Source organism: Zalophus californianus, chromosome 11 (assembly GCF_009762305.2).
Source record: "Zalophus californianus isolate mZalCal1 chromosome 11, mZalCal1.pri.v2, whole genome shotgun sequence".
Classification (NCBI taxonomy): Eukaryota; Metazoa; Chordata; class Mammalia; order Carnivora; family Otariidae; genus Zalophus; species Zalophus californianus.
Genome location: NC_045605.1, coordinates 21139713 through 21162004, shown reverse-complemented (window position 1 = coordinate 21162004; position 22292 = coordinate 21139713). Strand labels below are relative to the sequence as shown.

General features: G+C 41.7%; 1 protein-coding gene across 4 annotated transcripts in view; it reads left to right on the top strand.

Annotated features, from left to right (window-relative positions):
• FEZ1 (fasciculation and elongation protein zeta 1) overlaps window positions 1-22292 on the top strand; it is a 44081-nt gene that overhangs the window by 9308 nt on the left and 12481 nt on the right. For 3 of the 4 annotated variants that reach the window (XM_027580531.1, XM_027580528.1, XM_027580529.1), the window contains exons 3-4: window positions 4780-4879; window positions 20513-20599. In XM_027580531.1, coding sequence (XP_027436332.1) covers window positions 4780-4879; window positions 20513-20599 — 187 coding nt within the window. The remainder of the gene's footprint in view (window positions 1-4779; window positions 4880-20512; window positions 20600-22292) is intronic. The other variant, XM_027580530.1, reaches the window with a different exon arrangement.

The window sequence follows — 22292 nt, the reverse complement described above, 5'->3', positions numbered from 1 at the left end:
CTCAGCCCACCGCCTGCCTCACTGGGGTTGTGATAGGCCCTCTTACAGGCACCCTGGATGCAGAGGGGCCAAACATGTGAGAACAATCACAGTTTCCTGTTCTTTAGATAGAATTATTGGGTTAAAGGTGTTAAAAATAAAGTCTACACAGGGTCGCACCTGTCTGACTCAGTCGGAAGAGCATGCAACTATTGATCTTGGGGTTGTGAGTTCTAGCCCCACGCTGGGTGTAGAGATGACTTAAATAAGTAAAAACTTAAAATCAAATAAAGTCCACACTGTAAATAAATACCCCGTAGTCAGGCATACTTGAACGTGAAGACAAGTAAATACCAAATACTCAGGGTAGGGAAAACCATGGATAACTGATTTTTAAGAAAGCTATTTCTCTTCTCAGAGGTTGTTTCCCCAGAGGGCAGAGGTAGTATTGCTTCCATTTAAGTCCTTGAAAGAATCTAAAGAGTTGTTCGAAGCCATCATGTACTAATAATAATTCCTAAGTCTTAACTGCCAAACAAGTATTAACATACTCACGTGAACACACAGCCAAGTGTGGCTATCGGCTTGACTGGACACAAAACACTGGCTGAGGGCAGGAGCCAGCCTTGAGGGTATTAAGAGAAATGTTATCAAATTGGAATTCTAATAGGCCCTTTAGGCTAGCTCCCTGCCATGTTGTCAAGAATAGGTACAAAGAGGGGTGAGTGCGCGTGTGTGTGCGTGCGTGCGTGCGTGTGTGTTGGGGGCTGGGCAGGACTCACGTAGCCTTGATGGCCATGTTGCCAGTAGACCCAGATCTTTGTATTCGGGTCCTGTCACAACCCATCCTGCTCAGTCCGTTCACTCTGCCAGTGTCTGTTTCCGAATCCCTAGCCCTGTATGGTGAAAGATAGTTTAGTCTATTCCATAGGCACCTAACTAAGCCCAGGCCATAAACCATGCACACGAAGAGCCATTTCTGTCATTACAGGGACTGAGAGCAAACTGAATCACGGGTGCCATGGCAGCATAATTACAGGAATTGAGGCAACCTGTTTAATCTTGGCTCTTTGATAACAGATCTAGGAGGTAACATTCAGAGTCTCCCTTCCCTAAGATAAGAGTAAGTAGCGGGGTGCTTCTCAGGGAAGTAGAATTTCACAGTCCCCCTCAGGGTGCCTATAAAAGGGAGTATATTCATTCCCAAGGCCCCTGCTTGTGGGAGAATAGATAGCCTCTCTGGGGAGAAAGTCCTTCCCATTCTCTTCCTCACAAAAGCTTTGTGTTTTTCCCTCCCACCACCGGCTCTTCGGCTCCCGCTCCAGTGGCTGGCTGCCTGCTGTGAGGGTTCTGCCTTTGGCTTCCATTTAACTGTCACTGGGGCAGGAGAGCTAGACCGGAAGCCCTCATGGCCCCCGCTGCCCCCACCATTCCTCCTTTTGTAGACGGATGAAAGCATCCTGTCCAAGGATAATATAGTTAGAGAGCTTTCACGCAGAGCCGGTGTCTGAACTGCTGTTCTGGCTTGTGATTGGGAACTTGGTATATTATTCTCAAGCCCGTGCCAGTGCCCATCATAAAATTATAAAGAATCAGAAGAGTTATGTGGTTAGGAATATAGGCTCTGTAGCCATATTGCCCAGTTTCAAATCCCACCTCTGCAATTACTGGCTGTGTGAACTTAGACAAGTTAACGGACTTCTCTGTTTCAGTTTTTTTCTCCTTAGGATCTGCCTTATAGAGTTGTGAGGAATGAATGAATTGATCCACAGAAAGGTTTAGAAGAGTATCTGGCTTATAGTCAATGCCCATGAAGTGTTGGCTGCTAGTGTTATTGTTACGTGGGCACTGAATGCGTGTGGGAGTGTGAGAAGGTATGCGAGCAATTACAGAGAGAAAGAGTCCTTCCATCTTAAAGGTTCTTTATGAACCTCAAAGGGGAAAGAGTACTTCAGAAAAGAAGAAGAAAATACGGACAAGACAGGAAAGAATGAGGATGGTTTGAAATCCTGAGGAGACAAGTGTGTATGGAGTCATCCCTAAAAATCTAGAATCAGAAGATGAAATCCAGAGCATGTCAGTGAAGGCTCACATGAGAAAAGTTGCCCCTCCGTACATGATGTGACAGAGTCCCTACTTGTCATTTTAAGAATGCACACAGTTTCAAGGTCATTGGCAAGTGTGCAGTTCATTAAAGTTCCCAGCTTCTATCCAGCCTAGGACAGGCACAAAAGGCTCCTGCCTATTTGGGGCTTTGCTGAATTTCATTTTCCCAGGCACTTGCTGCAGGGACAAATCCGAAGGTCAATGCCCGCATGCTTGTTGTTGATTCTTGCAGCAGAGAATGTAATACAGCGATGCAAGGAGGAGTGGTCCGCTGGCCTTCCCGGTGGGTGTGGTGCTGGGAGTTTTGTCTTGGAGACAGCAAATCGTGTTTGCCTCTCGGCTTTAGAATGCTACTGAGACTTGGTGTTTAGCATTAGGCTGGATTAATGAAGCTCTAATGGTGCCTGATGGAGATTGGATTATCACCCATGTTTAAGAAGCAGACTCTGAAATCCTGCTGAATGGATGTCTAATGAACACTTGATGAGTCCTCTCAAAGTGCTTTCTTGTAATTGTAGGAGAATAACGAATAAGCGGATCACCCAAGCATGGCTATGAAATTGTGTTTTCTTGAGTTCCTTCAATGTGCTTCATGACTGATTGTATACCTTGTGCACTACGAAAAATCTCTTTTCTTCTATGCCCGCAAATCCTATAACATTCTGGATTTTACGTATGTTAAGAGCACTCCCCTGTCCAAATTTCCAGTGTCTGTGCTCTTGTCCATCCTGCACTTACCTTTTCAGCATCTTACCCTGGATTTTGTCATGTTTTGAATTTGATCCATATGTATACTTAGTTGCTTATTTTTAAATGGCTGTTTCCTTATATTAGTCAATCTAAATAAAGTTTACCTTCTTAGACCTTGTTTTCGTAGGTATCGCTCGTGTTTGACATGCGTAGGCACCTGAGGGAGATTGCATAGAGCCCTCATTTATCATTAGCTAATATTAACTCAAGTGTCACTGGCTACCTTGGATGGCATCATTTTAGGAACTTGGTTTACTGATTTACATTAATCTCTCAGTGTTGACTCATTTGTTTATTTTCCTGTGTGTGAGAGTTCGTGACTTTGGGTAGTTTCCCCTAACCTCCAAGAAATGTTTCTGAGATAAGTGAGTTAAATGCCCTGAATTGTAGAAAAGCGTTTCTTATAATGTACATATCGGAATTTTTAAAAGAAATGTAATAAAGGGAGCCCCATGTTCCCTCACTAAAAACCAACTGTTAGAGGGTATTGATTGATTCCTTTCATATATTTGCCTTAGAGCGTCCACGACGGAGACTTCTATTGCTAGAGGGCGGCATTGTACCACCTGTGGGCTCTCTAGAGCATTTTGGGTAATAAGTAAGCATGAATAGCATTGGCATTATCCCCTTAGCTACATTAGATATCAAGGAGTTAATTCTTTTTTTTTAATTATTATTATGTTATGTTAATCACCATACACTACATCATTAGTTTTTGATGTAAAGGAGTTAATTCTTAACCATTTAGGTTGCAGGCCTCTGAAATTGAAATGCATCTAAACTCTATGATGGCCCTGATCTTAATGAGATTCTGCCAGAAAATCTGCCCCGATATTCACCTGCCTGTCTATATCTATCTATCTATCTATCATCTATCATGATCTTCCTCCTTCTCTCTCAATCTTCTTTGCCCATAGGAAAGGAAAGGAAACGTGGGCATTTTTTTATTTTTATTTTTATTTTTTTAAAGATTTTATTTATTTATTTGAGAGAGAGAGAATGAGAGATAGAGAGCACGGGAGGGAAGAGGGTCAGAGGGAGAAGCAGACTCCCCGCTGAGCAGGGAGCCCGATGCAGGACTCGATCCCGGGACTCCAGGATCATGACCTGAGCCGAAGGCAGTCGCTTAACCAACTGAGCCACCCAGGCGCCCCATGGGCATTTTTTTAAAGATTTTATTTATTTATTTGACAGAAAGAGACAAAGCGAGAGAAGGAACACAAGCAGGGGGAGTGGGAGAGGGAGAAGCGGGCTTCCCGCGGAGCAGAGAGCCCTATGTGGGGCTCCATCCCAGAACCCTGGAATCATGACCTGAGCCGAAGGTAGATGCTTAATGACTGAGCCTCCCAGATGCCTCCAACATGGGCTTTTCTTTTCTTTTTTTAAAAGATTGTATTTATTTATTTGACACAGAGAGAGAGAGCACAAACAGGGGGAGTGGCAGGCAGAGGGAGAAGCAGACTCCCCACTGAGCAGGGAGCCCGATGTGGGACTCGATCCCAGGACCCTGGGATCATGACCTGAGCCGAAGGCAGACGCTTAACCGGCTGAGCCACCCAGGCGCCTCCAAAATGGGCATTTCTTAGGTTCATGACACATGAACTACTTGGTCGAGGGGCAGATTTATTTTCAGGGGCAATTTATTTTTTGCCAGAGGTGATTTGAGTGTAGACTCTACCATTTATATCTCAATGGTGAGAAAGCCCTCTTCTCTTAAGCAAGCACCTTTCATGCTGAAGCCCCTGGTCCATTCTCTTGGCTCTTTCTTTCCTGGTAGTGCCTCTAATTCCGTTTCTAAGCTGCTTTGCTCTTGCATGCTGGAAGGCAGATGATCTCAGCCTGGCACACACAGAAGCCTCTCTCCTCCCCTGGCCCAGCTCTTCCTTCCTCCAGGCGGGGCTAGGCCACAGATGTGTGCTAATAAGAGCTTCTCTTTGTTTACAGGGTTTGGGATGCTCTGACAGACAATTACATCCCTTCACTCTCAGAAGACTGGAGGGACCCAAACATGGAGGCTCTGAATGGCAACAGCTCTGATACTGAGGTACCTCTCTGGGGCCCCTTACTTAATACGGCTTAAGAAGATGTGGATTCCAGTTAGAAAATCATTCAGTAATTCAACAGTCTTCCCCATTAGGTAATGAAACTCAGCAACAGCTCCAAAACATTGCCGGGAAGGCAGGAGTTGTGGAGGAGGTGAACAATAAGATGAGGGGACATCCAGTGTATACGAGGTGATTCGAATGGCTATCTGTAAAAAGTGTAAATGCAAATTACTCTGTGGTTGATCTGTGTCCTGCAACGTGCAAAATAAGGTGGTCTGAAAGTAAGGGGAAGAGAGTGACCATAACAGGCTTCTCTTGTGTTCAAATAATAATGATTAAAAAAAAAAAATCAAGTTTTCCTATCTAAAATGAACTGTTCAGTCCCACCAAAAACAAGATGGCAAATACTGATAGATTTGTGGCAAGGTCAAAGCCTGGCAAATGACCAAAGCTGGGGCCTAGACATTAGTGAGGTGGCCACTCAATGGGGAGTGGCCAGTGAGATGGTTATAGACTCAACCAAGAAGACGTTTATGCAGCTGAACCTGAGTCACATTCTGTGCTTACTGATGCCAAAGAAGAAAGTAGCCTAAAGACTTCTGAATAAAGAGAATTCTTGTTTTGAGTTGATTTGCACGGGCTATGAGAAGTGTCCTTTCAGAAGATCCAAATGGCCCTTCCTAGCTGAATCTACGTATAGAAAAGTAAAATCATTTAATAGCTCTGTCCTTCCTAAAAGCCGATTTCTGCCTTGCTTGGTTTTCTAGTTTCAGCTGTACAGGAAATTTGACAATTTCTTATCAGGAAGGGCTGTTACGCCCTGTGGGCTCAGCAAATGGGGGAAAGGAAGGTGGATCTCATCTTCCTACGTCATCCAGAATTGAGTCCAAGTAAAAGAGCAAGAGACACATTTCCCTTACTGGGCAATATTTCTGCAGATCATTGCTCCAAATAGCACAGCAAAGAGATCAGCAGTCGGCTGATTTGTTGAAAAGGTGGCTGTACATCCTTAACTCTTTTAATAATTAGCAATCCAACATTCTCAAAACCGCAAGGTTTCACTGATGGGGTAGGTAAGGTGGCGACTTTGACACTAGGAGATTCGGGACAAGCCTACTCAGTGTGGATACAGGAGGCTGCGTCCCAAGTCCTGTTTTGGCTCCCGACTGCTTATTGTCTCTTGAGATGCTAATGTGTATCCTTACTCCAAATGCAAAGGACGAGGAGGCAACCATGGAATAATCTAGTTACTGAAATGAAATCAGGTCCATCATGGTGCAAAAGGCAGATTTTGCTTTGTTATCTCTTTGGCCACCTTTCCAACTCATTTTGTGGATTAAGCCAAAGGATGTATAAGATAGCCTGCCCTTCGTAAGGTCTCTAATTTATCCTCATTTGCAGATTTCCCTCAAGAGGGTTAATATTTCAGGGCAAATTGAATGACCCTGAGAAGGATGATCTTGAGTTCCACTCCTTGTGAAATTTCTTCCATCCAACCCATGGGAAAATGACAGGGTAGCAAAAGTGGATGGATTAAGGCTGTTTTATTTCATCTCCTTTATTATCAGGATTCATTACAGTAGAAGCTCTTTTAACCGACCTCAGTTTAAATGATTTGCTAGATTAACCAGTGCTCTGTATTCCTGTAAGAGAGCGGCCGACCCAGTGCCCTTGACTTGCTGAATTCAAACAGCTGGTAGGCTTCTTTGCGCAAGCCCTCATAGCTCTTCTTCTACTTAAGGGGTTCATCACCAAGAATCAGTTGTGTTTGTTCCTAAACCTCTTTATGCTTGTCCTTGTGACTCTAAGAAATGTAATCAAACATTATAGAAACTGTTGGATTATGACAGCAAAGAGAGTCGTGTTTTGCTTTTTTAAAATCAAAGTAACACATGTACATAGTCTTTTTCTTAAAAAATATTTTATTTATTTATTTGAGATAGAGCGAGAGAAAACATGAATGGGGAGGGGGGGAGGGGGGAGAGGGAGAGGGAGAAGCAGGCTCTGCACTGAGCAGGGAGCCCGATGCGGGGCTCAATCCCAGGACCCTGAGATCATGACCGGAGCTGAAGGCAGACGCTTAAGCGTCTGAACCACCCAAGCGCCCCACACATTGTACATAGTCTTAAAAGTCAAATAATACTTTAAAAATATTATAAGACCTAAAGCCTCCCCACCTCCCCTGCCACCAGCAGCTCCTGACTTGTCTTTCCTTACTCCATAGAGGCAACCACTTTTATTTCTTTTGGCATATATCTCAAATTTTCTAAGTAACACATTTATATTGCTGTTCGCTTGATGATGAAAATCAACAGTTTGGGCTGTTATCTATTAACTTTATACTATAGAAGATAAGATTTAACACTTTCACACCACCTCAAATATTCACACTTAGCCTTCCCCCTTCTAATAGAGGGTTGTCACCAATTTATAGTGAAATCAATATTAAATATAAAAACAGTCATAGCTATGTAAGTACTATTTCTTACTGAATCATGTAGTGTTGTATAAGATTATTTTTTATACAACCTTTTGTTTAACTTGGAGTAAAGAATTATCTTGTTTTTTATTTGCTTAATTTTCTGTATACCTATCCATCAATAGTTCAACCCCAAACTCTGAGTGAAATTTAAATCTCACAATATGGTTAAAAAAAACCCAGACATTCAGGGGTGCCTGGGTGGCATAGTTGGTTGGACGTCTGCCTGCAGCTCAGGTAGTGATCTCAGGGTCCTGGGATGGAGCCCTGCACCTGCATCAGGCTCCCTGCTCAGTGGGCAGTCTGCTTCTTCTCCCTCTGCCTCTGCTCCTCCCCCGCGCCCCACCTCCCTTGTGCTCTCTCTGTCAAATAGATAAATAAAATCTTAAAAAAAAAATCAGACATTCTATCAATTCTTTTTTTTTTTTTTTTTTTTTTTTGTCTTGAAAACATCCAAATGAGTACCTCCATCTTTCTACTATAAACTAGTCTGGTTGTATTCTAGATCTAGTGTACAGCTGTTGTCGTGGGACTTTTCTTCACTTTCATCCCCGGGGATTCTTCCTGCCTGATTGCTATATTTTTTTTTATCTTTCTGGGTATATTCCCTTGTTTTGGTGGGAAAAAAAAATTCACTATATTCTTGAGAAAGGGTACAGAAGAATATGTTTTTTTAGAATATACTAGAATGTCTTTAATTTCCTGTCATATACTTGATTGAGAGTTTGATTTGATAATTATTTTAGGTTGCAAAATTTTTTTTTACCTGGAATTCTGAAGGCATTGTTCTCTTATCTTCCAGCTTTCCCTTGCTGTTGAGAAGCCCTCAAATCCATTCTGATTCTCCTTTTATATGTGACTTCTTTTTTGGTTCTTTCTGAAAGCGTTTAGGATATTCTTTTTTCTTTCTCATTTGAAATTTTCCATTGATGTTTCTTATAGTGAGGTTCCCTCCCCCCACCATTCATTCTGCATTATACTTCGTGGGCCCTTTCAGTCTGGAAGCTCATGACTAAATTGTGGCATGTTTTCTTGTGTTATTTCTCTGAAGATGAATTATTTCTGTTTTCTGCCTCTATTGAGATGATTATGTATGTCGTTCTCTCCTTTATGATGTTAATGGGATAAATGACATGAACTGATTCTCAAATATTAAGTCAACCTTGCATTATTGAGATAAACCCAACTTGGTCATAGTGTATTATTCTTTTCTTTTATTTCGTTGTGTGGTTTTCTTTTTTTCTCATAGCTTTACTGAAGGATGATTGGCATACAATAAATGGCACATTTTAAAGTTTTCAATTTGATAAGTTTTGACATATGTATACATCTGTGAAACTATCACCACAATCAAGATATCGAGCATATCCATTAACCACTCCCTTTCACCCCCCAATCTCCAGGCAACCCATTTCTGTCACTATAGATTAGTTTGCGTTTTCTAGAATTTTGTATAAATGGGATGATGGAGCAGGTACTCTTTTTTTGGGGGGGGGTCTGGCTTTTAAAAACTCAGTATAATTATTTAGATATTCATCCATTTAGGTTGCTTATATCAACAGTTCACTCCTTTTTATTGCTGAGGGTTGTTCCATTATAGAGATATACCATAATTGGCTTTTCATTCACCTGTTGATGAACATTTGGGTTGTTTTTGAATATTGTAAATAAAGGTATTATGAATATTCTTGCCTAAGTCTGTTTGTAGACCTATGTCTCCATTTCTCTTGGGTAAAAAAAAATCTATGAGTGGAATGTTGGGGTCTTATGGTAAATGTATGACATTTTTAAGAATCTGCCAAACTGTTTTCCAATTTGAGAGCTCCAGTTAGTCCATATCCTCACCAACACCTGATATGGACAGCCTTTAACATTTTAGACTTTGGAGTAGTCATATAGAGTACCTTATTTTGGTTAAATTTGCACTTCCTTAGTAACATGATATTGAACATCTTTTCATGTGCTTAGTTATAATCTGTGTATCTTCTTCAGTGAATCCTTTGCCCACTGTGTATTCTTGTTAAGTTGCTATTGTGCTTTATATTAAAAGATAAAATGAGGCATACTAAAATTTTAAGAGTTTATTTAACTAAGATCAAATAGGACAGCCCCAAACCCAAAGTGCTTAGGAGTGCTCCACCAACGGGAACTAGAGGAACACCTTTTATATAGAAAAGGTGGAAGCAAAGGAAGAAAATTATTTGACTGGCTATAGCTTAAATAGTTGTATTATTTGGGAAAGCCTAGTTGGCTGTTTGTGATTGGTTGTTCTTTGATTTGAATTCTTACCCTTGAGGCATTAGAGGCTTAGGTTTTGGTTTGCTTGGTAGGCTATTAAGGCATTAAAACCACCTCAGTCTAATGGCTTCCTTGTGTAATTAACTTAACACATACATTCTAGACGTAGTCCTTTGGCTGATATATGTTTTATGCACATCTTCTTGTCTATGGATTGCCTTTTAACTTCCTTAACCTATTTTGAAGGTCCAATGTTTTTTAAATGCGATGAAGCCCAATTTGTTGCTTTTTTTCCTTTTTATAGTTTGTGCTTTGTGTGCAGTATTTAAGTAGTCATTGATATTTTTTTCACAAGTCTTCTAGAAGTTGTATAGTTTTAGTGCGTCTGTGGCTTATGGTTCATTTCAAGTTAGTTTCTGTATATGGTGTAGGGTAAGGGTCAAAGTTCATTTGTGTGTGTGTGTGTGTGTGTGTGTGTGTGTGTGTGTGTGTGTATCCAATTGTTCTGGTACTACTAATTGGAAACATTATTCTTTCCCTATTAAATTGTCTTGGCACCTTTGTCGAATATCAATTGACCATATATGTGTGGATCTATTTCTGAATTCTTTATTCTGTTTCATTGATGTGTGTCTATCTCTATGCCAATACCATGCTGTCTTCATTACTGTAGCTTTGTAATAAGTCTTGATATAAAGTAGCACAGCTGCTGACCCTTGAACAACACCGGTTTAAACTGTGTGATATTTTGGGGGAAAAACAGTACTGTACTGTAAATGTGTTTTCTCTTCCTTATGATTTTCTTCGTAACATTTTCTTCTCTCAAGCTTACTTTATTGTAAAAATACAGTATATAATACATATAAAATGCCAAATATGTGTTAATCAGCTGTCTATATTATCAGTAAGGTTTCTGTCAACTTAACCAGTAGTTAAGTTTTGGGGGAGTCAGAAGTTACATGTAGATTTTTGACAATGCCGGGCATCCGCACCCCTAGCCCCTGCATTGTTTGACGGTCAACTGTATAAGTCTTTCAACTTTGTTCTTTTTTTTTTTTTTGAAGTTGTTTTGGCTATTTTTGGTCCTTTGCATTTCAGTATAAATTTTGGAATCAGCTAATTAATTCCTCTAAGTTGCTGGAAATTCAACTTGTGACTGTGTTAAATCCATAGATCAATTTATATATGTAGATCAATTTATATGTTAATGTGGTGAATTACACGAATTGATTTTCAAATATTAAACCAACCTTTCATTCTTAAGTAAACCCCACTTAGTCATGATATAGTATCCATTTTATATAATGTGGGATTTGATTTGCTAATATTTTATTAAAGATTTTTGTGTCTCTGTTCACAAGGAAATTTTTCTGTAATTTTCTTGTAATGTCACAACATAAATTGGGAATTTTTCTTTCTCTAGTTTCTGAAAGAGTTTGTCTTAGATTCGTATTACTTCTCCCTTACATGTTTGGTAGACTACACCAGCGAAACCATCTGGACCAGGGGTTTTCTCTGTGGAAGGTTTTTGATGACGCATTCAATTTCTTAAATAAATATAGGGGTGTTCTGATTTTCTGTTTCTTCCTTCAGTTGATTTTGGTAAATAGTGTTTTTTGGGGAGTTTTTTCATTTAATCTAAGTAATTGAAGTATTGACCACAAAGTTGTTTATGATATGCTCTTATTATTTTAATGTTAGTACGATCTCTACAGATCTTACTATAGTGATGCTCTCCTTTTTATTTCTGATCTGCTAATTTGTGTTTTCTTCTCCTTCTCTCCCTCTCCTTCCCCTCTCCTCTCTTCAGTCTCATTATGGGTTTATCACTTTTTGTGTGGGTGGGGGGGTTATCACTTTTATTAATCTCTCCAGAGAACCCCTCTGGGCTTCTTCTTTTCCTCTGTTGTTTGTTCATTTTCTAATCTGTTGATTTCTTTCCTTAACTTTATTATTTCCTTCCTTATACTTAGTAGGGTTTTACTAAGCCTCTTAAGGTGGGAGCTTAGATCAGATTTTAAACTTTAAAAATAATTGTCTTAGTCCACCCGGGCTGCTATAACAAAATACGACAGACAGGGTGGCTTATAAACAACAGAAATTTATTTCTCACAGTTAAGGAGCCTGGACATCCAAAATCAGGGTGCCAGCATGATTAGGTTCTGGTAAAGGTGCTCTATTGGCTTGCAGACCGCCAATTTCTGGCTGTGTTCTTACATGGTACAAGGAATCTCAGGAGCTCTATGTAGCCTCTTTTATAAGGTACCAATCCCATTCATGAGGCCTCTACCCTTATGACCTAAGCAAATCCCTGAGGCCCCACCTCTTAATACCATCACGTTGGGCATTAAGATATCAACAAATGAATTTTGGGAGGACACATATCTTCAAACCAGCAACAACATAAGCACCTTAAAATAGTAAAATTTCCTTTAAGCATTGCTTTACCTGAATCCCACAATTTTAAGATGGTATGTTTTTACTAACCTCAGTTTGAAATATTTTCTAATTTCTCTTGTAATTTCTTCTTTGACCTATGGGTTATTTAGATGTATGTTACTTAATTTCAAAATGTTTGGGGATTTTATAGTTATCATTTTGTATTGATTTCTGATTTAATCTTGTCAGAGAACACAATCTGTACAAATTCAATCTTTTAAAATATATTGGGATTGATATATAGCCCAGCATGTGTTGTATATTATGAATGCGTTATGTGCCATGGAAAAGCATGTATATTCTGTAATTATTGGTTGTAATGTTCTGTAAAGGTCAACTAGATTAAGTTGGTTTATAGTATTGTTGAATTCTTCTAGCTCTTAACTGAGTTTTTTGTCTGTTTATCCATTACAATTGATTTTTTTGTTTTAAGTTTTATTATTGAAGTATAGTTGATGTACAATGTTAAATTAGTTCTCTTTTCAGGTGCGCAACATAGTGAGTTGACAATTCTATACATTATGCAATGCTTAACCATGATAAGTGTAGTTACCAACTGTCGTCATACAATGTTATTACAATATTATCGACTGTATTCCCTTTGCTATACTTTTCATCTCCATGATGGATTGATTGATTAATTTTAAGTAATTAAGTAATCTACACCCAACATGGGGCTTGAACTCATGACCCTGAGATCAAGAGTCGCATGCTCTACCAACTGGACCAGCCAGGTGCCCCTTGACTTGTTTATTTTATAACTGGAAGTTTGTATCTCTTAACCCTCTTCAGCTATCTTGCCCATGTCTCTCCCCACCACCCTTCCCTCTGGCAATCACTAGTTTGTTCTCTGTATTTATATTTTTGTTTGTTTTGTCTTTTAGATTACACATATAAGTGAAATCATGGTATTTGCCTTTCTCTGTCTGGCTTATTTCACTTAGCATAATACCCTCTGGGTCCATTCATGTTGTCACAAATGGCAAAATCTCATTCTTTTTTATGGTTGAATAATATTCCATTATATATAGATATATACGTCACATCTTCTTTATCCATTCATCTATCAATGGACACTTGGGCCGCTTTCATATCTTGGCTATTGTAAATAATGCTGCAATAAATGTAGGGCTGCATATATTTTTTTAAATTAATGTTTTCATTTTCTTTGGGTAAATACCTGGTAGTGTAATTACCAGATTGTATCATGTTTCTATCAATCCATTTACTTTTCTTTTTTTTTAAAGATTTTATTTATTTATTTGAGAGAAAGAATGAGAGAGAAAGAGCACATGAAGGGGGGAGGGTCAGAGGGAGAAGCAGACTCCCTGCCGAGCAGGGAGCCCGATGCGGGGCTCGGTCCCAGGACCCTGGGATCATGACCTGAGTGAAGGCAGTCGCTTAACCAACTGAGCCACCCAGGCGCCCTCAATCCATTTACTTTTCACCTGTGTCTTTGTTTATTTTTTTTTTTAAGATTTTTAGAATTTATTTATTTATTTGACAGAGACACGGCGAGAGAGGGAACACAAGCAGGGGCAGTGGGAGAGGGAGAAGCAGGCTTCCTGCCAAACAGGGAGCCTGATGCGGGGCTCAATCCCAGGACCCTGGGATCATGACCTGAGTGAAGGCAGATGTTAATGACTGAGCCACCCAGGCGCCCCTGTCTTTATGTTTAATGTGTGTCTTTTATAGATTGCATACAGTTAAATCTTTTATGTTTAGTCTGACAATGATGATCTATGCTTTTTGGTTTATTGAGTTTAGTTCATCTGCATAGTATTCAGTTCATTAGCATTTAAGATAACTTTAATAGTTTGTGTTTAGCGGTATGATCTTGCATTTCTATTTGTCCTATCTGGGTTTTTTGTTGTTGTTCCTCTGTCCCACTTTCCTTGCCTTCTTTTGTGTTAATCAAATTTTCTTGGTATTCCATTTTCTTTCTTCCATTGGATTTTATTATTTTTATTTTTTAAAGATTTTATTTATTTATTTGACACAGAGAGAGCAAGCACAAGCAGGGGGAGTGGCAGGGCATAGGGAGAGGGAGAAGCAGATTCCCCACGGAGCAGGGAGCCCGAAGTGGGACTCGATCCTGGGACCCTGGGATCATGACTTGAGTCGATGGCAGACACTTAATGACTGAACCACGCAGGCGCCCCTCTTCCTTTGGACTTTAGCTATACCTCTTTGTGTGCTTGTTTTTTGTTTGTTTTGTTTTTGTTTTTTACTGACTGCTCTAAGGATTACACTCTGCATTATTAAGTTATCATAGTCTATTTAGGATTCATATTTTGCTACTTCACATAAAATGTAAAACACTTTCAACAGTGTAAGTGTATTCCTGTCATCCTTTGTGCTTGTCGTCATAAAATTTACTTCAGTCCACATTCTTACCCCACAACACAAGTTATTAGTTTTGCTCTAGACAGTTAGTTGTCTTTTAAAGAAATGAGGAGAAGGAAAAAACATAATTTTTTTATATTTACCATTTCTGGTGTTATTTATTTCTTCCTGTAAGTCTGATTTTTAAGCATTTTTTTTTCAGGCCCAAAATCTTTCTATAATATTTCTTGTAGTGTTAGTTCACAGGTGACAGATTCTCAGCTTTCATTTGTTTCATGTTTTCCCTTCTTTCAATGATCACAGCCTTGCACTGTCTGTGCCCAGTGCCTCAAAACAATCGGCTCTTAGATTTTGTCCAGATTTATACTTGTACGTGGCAGGGAAAGTCCAATACTAGCTACTCTTTTGTGGCTGAAAGAGGCCATCTCTTCTGTTTTTGCTTTTCAGAATTCCTTTTATTCAAGTGTTGGACTTAAACTGATCTTTTGCTTCTTCTCCCCTCCCATTCTCTATCTACTTATTTTCTTTTACTCTCTAGGTGGTTTTCCCAGTCTTATCTTCAACTCTTCTACTGAAAATACAAATTTTGCTACCATAATTTTGATTTCTAAGAGCTCGCTCTTGTTGTTTTTTAAAATTAATTCTACTAAACAGGCCATGTTTCAAGGAAGCAATGTTTTCTTGATAGCCCTCTGAGTGCAGTAATGATAGGAAGGAGTCTCTCCTGCCCTCTGTATAGCTTTTGATTTACCTTTCCTATGTATTTGCTTTAGTCCCTGTTTTTCATGTCGGGGATTGTCTGCAAATGTTTGACAATCCTTGGGCATATTTAAAAGTGAGGCTAGACTCACAGAGATCTTCCTGTGGGGACAGGGCTTGTCTCCTACTGGCCCCCACTGTAATGATCAGTAAGGACCTGGTCATTTTGCTTGGACACCCCAAATATTGGCATGTATCTGTACGTCTCTTATTTGCACAGTGCAACAGAAGTGTATTGACCACTAAGTGGAGTCCTCCAATGTTTTGCTTGAGGAGGATAAGCCTGACTGCCAGCATCCTTGGAGCCTAATCAGGGCAGGAGGCTGAGGGTCTCTGGTGAGTATGTAGACTTTCACTTAATCCCTCTGTTTTCGGCAAGATCCCTCACCCCTGTTTTCAGGTGGCCTGGTGTCTCTTAGGTGCAAGTCCTCCTTAGCTCAACCTTTCCAAAGTGAAACCGCCACCTCTTTTCATGGTGAGAAGGTAGTAGTTGTCTTTCTTCATGGGAGAGGAGAAGAGACTTGGGGTCTCACTGCTCCTATGAAGAATCTTGGCAGATCCTTCCCTTTGCAGCCCCACCTCCCAGTGCCCCTGAAGTCTCTGATTCTAGAGTCTTTCAGCATTTTTGGGGTGAAAGCACATACTTTGGGAAGCTTTCTCCCATAGGGCTTAACCCTCTAGCCTGCTAGCTCAGCATCTGCTTTCTAGCATCTCATTGGCCGCTGTCTTTCCTCGGGTTTGTTTTCTACTTGCAGGATATTGTCTTTCGGTCCTTTTGCTCTCACTTTAGTGGGGTTTCAGAAGGAAGAGGAGATAGGGGCGCCTGGGTGGCTCAGTTGGTTGAGCGACTGCCTTCGGCTCAGGTCACGATCCTGGAGTCCCGGGATCGAGTCCCACATGGGGCTCCCAGCTCAGCGGGGAGTCTGCTTCTCCCTCCGACCCTCTTCCCTCTCGTGCTCTCTATCTCTCATTCTCTCTCTCTCAAATGAATAAATAAAATCTTAAAAAAAAAGAAGGAAGAGGAGATAACTGTGTGTGCTCAATCACCTATGTATCTTCCTTCTGCTATTAAAAAAATGGAAGGCCCCTGGGTGGCTCAGTTGGTTAAGCGTCGTCTGCCTCCAGTTCAGGTCATGATCCCAGGGTCCTGGGATCGAGTCCCACATCCAGCTCCCAGCTTCTCCCTTTCCCTGTGTGCTTTCCCTCTCTCTCTCTTTCTTGCTCTTGCTCTCTCTCAGATAAATAAATAAAATCTTTAAAAAAAAAACGGAAACGGGACCCATTTAAAAAGGGTGTTCTGATGTGGATGATAGAAGGACAGTGTGGAACCTCTATTCAGAAGCCCATCGTGGAGAAAAAGGCATTGACCTTACATTAGGAGCTTGGGGGAAAAATAAGTATATTCTTTTATTTTTAGGTCAAAATAATACGCTCAAGCTATGTAGTATTATTATTTACAACTCTCCACATTTATTGGGTTTCTCAATTAATCAATATTCTGTTCCTGACTTATATAAAAGATAGTCTCTTTTATCCCTGTAACGGTAATTAATAGCAGGTGGTGGTTGTCTTGGACAAGTGGAAAAAAAGTCCAGGACCGTGCGTTCAACCCTTCTGTTTTCCAGGTAACTGAGCAGCTAAGTTGTCTGTGGAGGCGGACTGACTATAGGAGGGGATAGTGCGACCATTCCTCCCTCTTTCATTTGTTCATTAATTCTTTCACGAAACTTCTGTTGTCTACATGCCGTTTGCTGTGCTCTGGTGGGTCTCCCTGTGGGGATTCCGAGGCGTTGACTTAACCCCACACCGATGTTTCCTGGTTGGTCACAAGCATGAAGGGATATTGTTGTCTTTTCTCCGGGCTGGGTGCATGTCGTGGATTTTTTTTTTTTTTAACTTGTTGACTGAAGGTGAAAATGGATCTTTGTTCTCTTAATTTTGGTCAGGAAGGCAACCACCTATGTGGAACAAGTATGATAAGGGGAGGGAAATACAATGTGTTAGAGACTCCCTTTCTTTTTTTTTTATTTTTTAGAAGATTTATTATTTATTTGAGAGAGAGAGAGAGAGCACAAGTGGAAGGGGCAGAGGGAGGGGGAGATAGAATCTCAAGCACCGGTTGGTTCAGTTGGTTAAGCTCCTGCCTTTGGCTCGGGTCATGATCCTGGGATCAAGCCCCAAGTTGGGCTCCCTGCTCAGCAGGGAGTCTGCTTCCCCCTTTCCCTTTGACCCTCCCCCACCTGTCCACCCAGGGTCTCTCTCTCTCTGTCTCTCAAGTAAATAAATAAAATCTTTAAAAGAAAAAAAAAGAATCTCAAGCAATCTCCATGCTGAGTGCAGAGCTCAATTTGCGGCTCGGTCTCAGGACCTGAGCTGAAACCGAGTCAGTCGCTCAGTCGACTGCACCACCCAGGCACCCCATAAAATACAGTTTTATACCTATCATTGGTGTGACATTACCTTGATTTAGCTAGGATACAGAGAAATGAGGATTCTTCTATGCTGGTGGTAGAATGTAAATCTGTCAGTGAGACTCCGTTTCTTGTGAATAGAATCATCTGGATTGCTCTGACAAGAGACACTGGTTAATAGTCACTTTCGAACACAAGGACTCAGTGTCATTTTAGTCCTCACTCAGACTACTGTTCCGCAAGATTGAGCAGCATGATAGGCCCCAGGGAAGGTTCCCTCACTTATCGCCAGGCTTTAAGCTACCACATCACAACCTTAAAGGCACACCCTTTAGGGAAAGCAGAAGGCAGAAACAGCTTGCCAAGGAGGATGGCCAGACCCGTTCTGGCTCTTGGTCTTCTTTCCTCCACTCTGGGAAGATGTCACTTGGAAGGATGATTTTTCTTAGAAGAATCATGGTTCACTTCTACAGTGTGGAACCGACTTGAGTTTCAGTCTACACAGAAATTCAGCCCCAAATGACCTGGCCTGCAGGTTGTTTGTGGCTCTAGCCTTCCCATCGTCCCACGAGAGGCTAAAGAAACTCCCTGCGGTGATTTCTAGGTCTCTGGCATCTGTTAAGAATAAGAGGATCCATATACTTGTCCACCTGCTTAGGGGTGTGTGTGTGTGTGTGTGTGTAAATCATATAATCCTATCCATACACATAACTGCCATCATTTTTCAAAATTCCTTCTTTTTTTCCCCTGTTAGTGCCCATCCAGCTTTACACTCTCTGCACAAGATATTGTCCCGCTAATGAAGGGCAGGGAGGGATTCTGTAAGTGGCATTTGTAAGGCAAGAGGGCTCATTGAGAAGTGACAGAAGCGGTTGGGGTGGAACAGAGTCCGCTAGGACCGGAGGAAATGTGGGAGGAGCACTAGAGGGGGTGCAGAAGGGTGAGAGCCTCGGACCCAAGACGCGGAGAGTGGAGACCGAAAGTTAGAGAGGGTGGAGGAAAGGTCAGGGACAGGGTGGGTGTGGTGAAACCGGCAGGGAATAATCCACCCGGGGAGAGGGAAGGAGCCGGGGCTTTCTTTAAGTACTTTGTGTTTGCTTCTCCTTTTACTTTAGTTTTTAGTGGCAGACTTCTGAGGTCTGAGAAAATGTGGGGTAGGTGCAGCTCCCACAGTCCTAGGAACTCAGGGCAACTTGTCAGTGATTATAGGTGATTCTCAGGTCTTTTTTTGCCCAAGCCTGACAAGTCAGACCTGTAGGCTTTGTGGCAGGGACAGGGAGAGGAGAGAAAGCTCTAAGAGACATCCACGCCCCTGCTCAGGTTCGCTAACATTTAAACAACGAGAAGGGTCTATGCCTAGAAGCTCCCTCCCTGTCTTCCACCAGGAACTCAGGGGGAAGACCTCGTGACGGGGGACGGTTTACCTCAACGATGCACTATTAACAGTCAGTGAAAATTGGCCATATCTCAGAAAACATAAACCTTCCATCTTTAGAATACACTTACTGTCAAAAAAAAAAAAAATTCCGGTTATAGACTAACACTTGCTTATAAAAAAGAATCCAAACAGAAAGCAAGGAACTCTGACTTCCAGCACAGGCCTTTCTGGCCCCGAGGAAGTTTGCCCTAGGAGCGTAGTCATGAACAAGCCGTGGCTCCAGGAGCTTCGTTCTGCAGAGTGGGGGGTGCGGAAGCTAGGCGGCTACCACAGGTGGTAGACTTGGCAGAGAGAAGAGCATATGGGTTCGCCAACAGAAATAGATGTCACCATCTGGCACACAAGCCCCTCAGCAGATCCCATTACCTCCCTGCCCTACCCCTATCCAGGTGGAGTGCTGATGGCATTTAAGATACATTTGATTAACTTTTTTTAATGACAGAGTCCTGGTTTTAAGCAAACGTAGATAGAAGGCGATGTGTTTTGTTAGGGGTGTCTGCCCAAGGTGGCGCTCAAAGAATAGGGGAGAAGTTTCTGAAGATAGCCCATCTCTGACATGATTGCTTGGGATGGAACTGGGTGTCTTCTCTTCTAACAGCAGAAGTGTAATCCCCAGGAAAGAGGCAGATCAGCATGCCAGCTATCGATGAGCAAGTAAAAATTGATTCCTGGATGGGAGGTGTCTCTGCAGAAAGACTTCCTGGAGGCATCGCTCCCCAGCCCCTATATGACTTTCAAATCCAACTTCCGGACATAGATTGTTGGGTGGTTTAGTGGTTTATTTTGTGCAGGATTTGAACATAAATGCCAGACTGTGGCCGTTTGGGATCTAGTCAGGAAAGCCAGATGTGCTGTGGATATCTTGTTGGATTGCAACATCTAGAATCTCAATGGTTGTGAACCTTCAGAATCGTACTTGGCACTATGGAATCGTGGAGAAATGGGGCACCTGTTTCAGTGCTGTTGTTTTGTCTGTGCCTCAGTTCACGTGATCAGGTTGTTCCGTGGCACGTCTCCTGTAGATTCACTACACCCTTCAGCGGCCGTGACACCATGCCTAGATTCCAGTCACAGGGTGGCCTTGCATCCAGTTCTAAAAGCTTGACTCTTTGGACTGGAACAACCCACTCCTTAAAATGCCTCATACAGTAAACTCTGGAAACTAACCCCCAGATTGAAAGTCCTTGTTTAAATAAGAGAGCCTTCGCTGCTGGAATTGGTTGCGGTATCACTCACCTTGGGAAGGTTCCTTGTTCATGCAGGGATGACCTGTCTGTGGGCTAAAGAACAGTGCTCCTCCCTTCGAGTCAGACATCCTTTGCTGGACTCAGGGATGCATGCTGTGCAGAAGGGGTGTGTTTGGAATTGGATGAAACTCTGGGCATCTCTTCAGATTCCCTCCTTACACAGTGGATGGCCGGAGGGGCCTCTCAGTCCGTGTCTGTTCTAGAGACCAGACAGTAAAGAGAACCCTAGTTCTGCTGATGATCAATCAGAATTCCACCCCCCCACCCCCCTTCAGATCCATGAGAAAGAAGAGGAAGAGTTCAATGAGAAGAGTGAACATGATTCTGGTATCAATGAGGAACCTCTACTCACAGCAGATCAGGTATGAATATTTCTCTTGGTTCTTGGGACTTTTTGTTCTTTGGATCAAGAAAAAGTCTAAGTACATACTTGTCATGTCCGTTTAAAGCAGAAGACAAATATATGGTCTCATGGTAGCCTGGTCGATGACTTGGAGTGTCTTTGATAAGGGATTTCATGTCTCTCTAGGCCTCAGTTTACCCGCCTGCAGTAAACTGGAACGTAATTCCTGACACTTGGGTTGGGCGGGGCTCATGTTTGATTGTAGCCAGAGATAGGCCTGGTGTTGACGGGCTTCCCTTCTTGCTAAACCTCTGAGTGTAGTCTCATTAAGAGTCAAGACACTTAAATGAGGGTCCCAAATACCTATTCTTGCAAAAATAGAAGTGACAGTTGAGGCTTTTGTATGATGGGTATTTTCTCATATTTCATAGAACACACAAAATGTTGAGCCTTCCAAAAGGAGTCTTAACGGACAGTTGTGTCTTTGCTTAAAAAAAAAAAAGTGGTGCTTGACATTTGACTGAATTAATTATATTTTGGCTTTAGTCATTTATTACTTAGCGGGGAATAATCTTGGGTCTCTGGATTTTTTTTTTCAACTTTTCGGTCAACAAATATTTCTGGGCGACTTTTTAAGCAGGTACCATACAAGTTTTTCACAAAGTAGTTTCGAAAAAGCTCCACCAGGAGCCTGTGGGGCCAGAAAGTGCTTTTCGGCCAAAGGAACTCTTTCATATCTGTGGCAAAAAGGTGGGCTATTAAACAGGTAAGGATCAAGAGATTGAAGGGCACCAGATGAAAAGAGAAGAGGGGCTGACATTTCTTCCTGTGAGCTGTAAGGGAAATACAATTCAGTGATCCAAGGTTAGCGATAAGTTCTCTGTGGGAGAAGGAGAAACTCAGCCATAAGATTCTGAAGGGGGTTTGTCATTTGCTTGCATTTTATAAACGGCTTTCAGGAAGCAAAGCCTAAGTATTCCCTAAATTTGCTGAATGGAGGTGAGAAGGTGTGGGAACAAAATAGAAATTATTCCTAAGGTGTGGGCCCCCTAAGTCCCCTTGTCCTTGGTCCAGCTAACGTGAAGAAGCCTGCCTCAGAGAGAACACAGCCCAGGGGCCTGGAGCCTGAATCCGTCACAGAATTGAGGACAGACAAATGCAGAGTGCCCTGTCGTGACCCGACCCATCCATGGACGGCTTTCAGACTGTCTTTGCTTCTTCCATTTTCTTTACGTGTCAACAGTTAATGAACGGAGCAGCTCACCCGTCTTCCTCTGACGATCCTCTGATTTAGCTCTCTCTTCTGGGGGCTGATCCCTAGTAAGAGTGGAAATTACAGCTGGGTTTCTTAGCTCCTTTCTGCTCTCCAGACCCTACTTACCCTTTTGTTATGTTAGCCTCCTGTTTGGCATTTGTGGCTGCACTGCTCAAGTTCCTATCCAGGTGAATTCTGGAGAAATTTCCTCTACGTAAAAAAAAAAAAAAAAAAAAGAAAGCCTCCCCATTTTGAGTTGTTCTGGGAACAGCATAAGCACTGTAACAATTAATGGACTGGGTTTTGTGTTAAAGTTGGGTGGCTAGAGTGTTTTCCCACTTAGAAATAAAGTGCTCAGCACATTGAAGTAAATGTTCCTTCCAGGCAGCTCTGCTTTGTTTCCCGAAAGAGGAGTTTATTTCCAATAAAGCACTCATCTAAATGGTGTTCTTGGAAG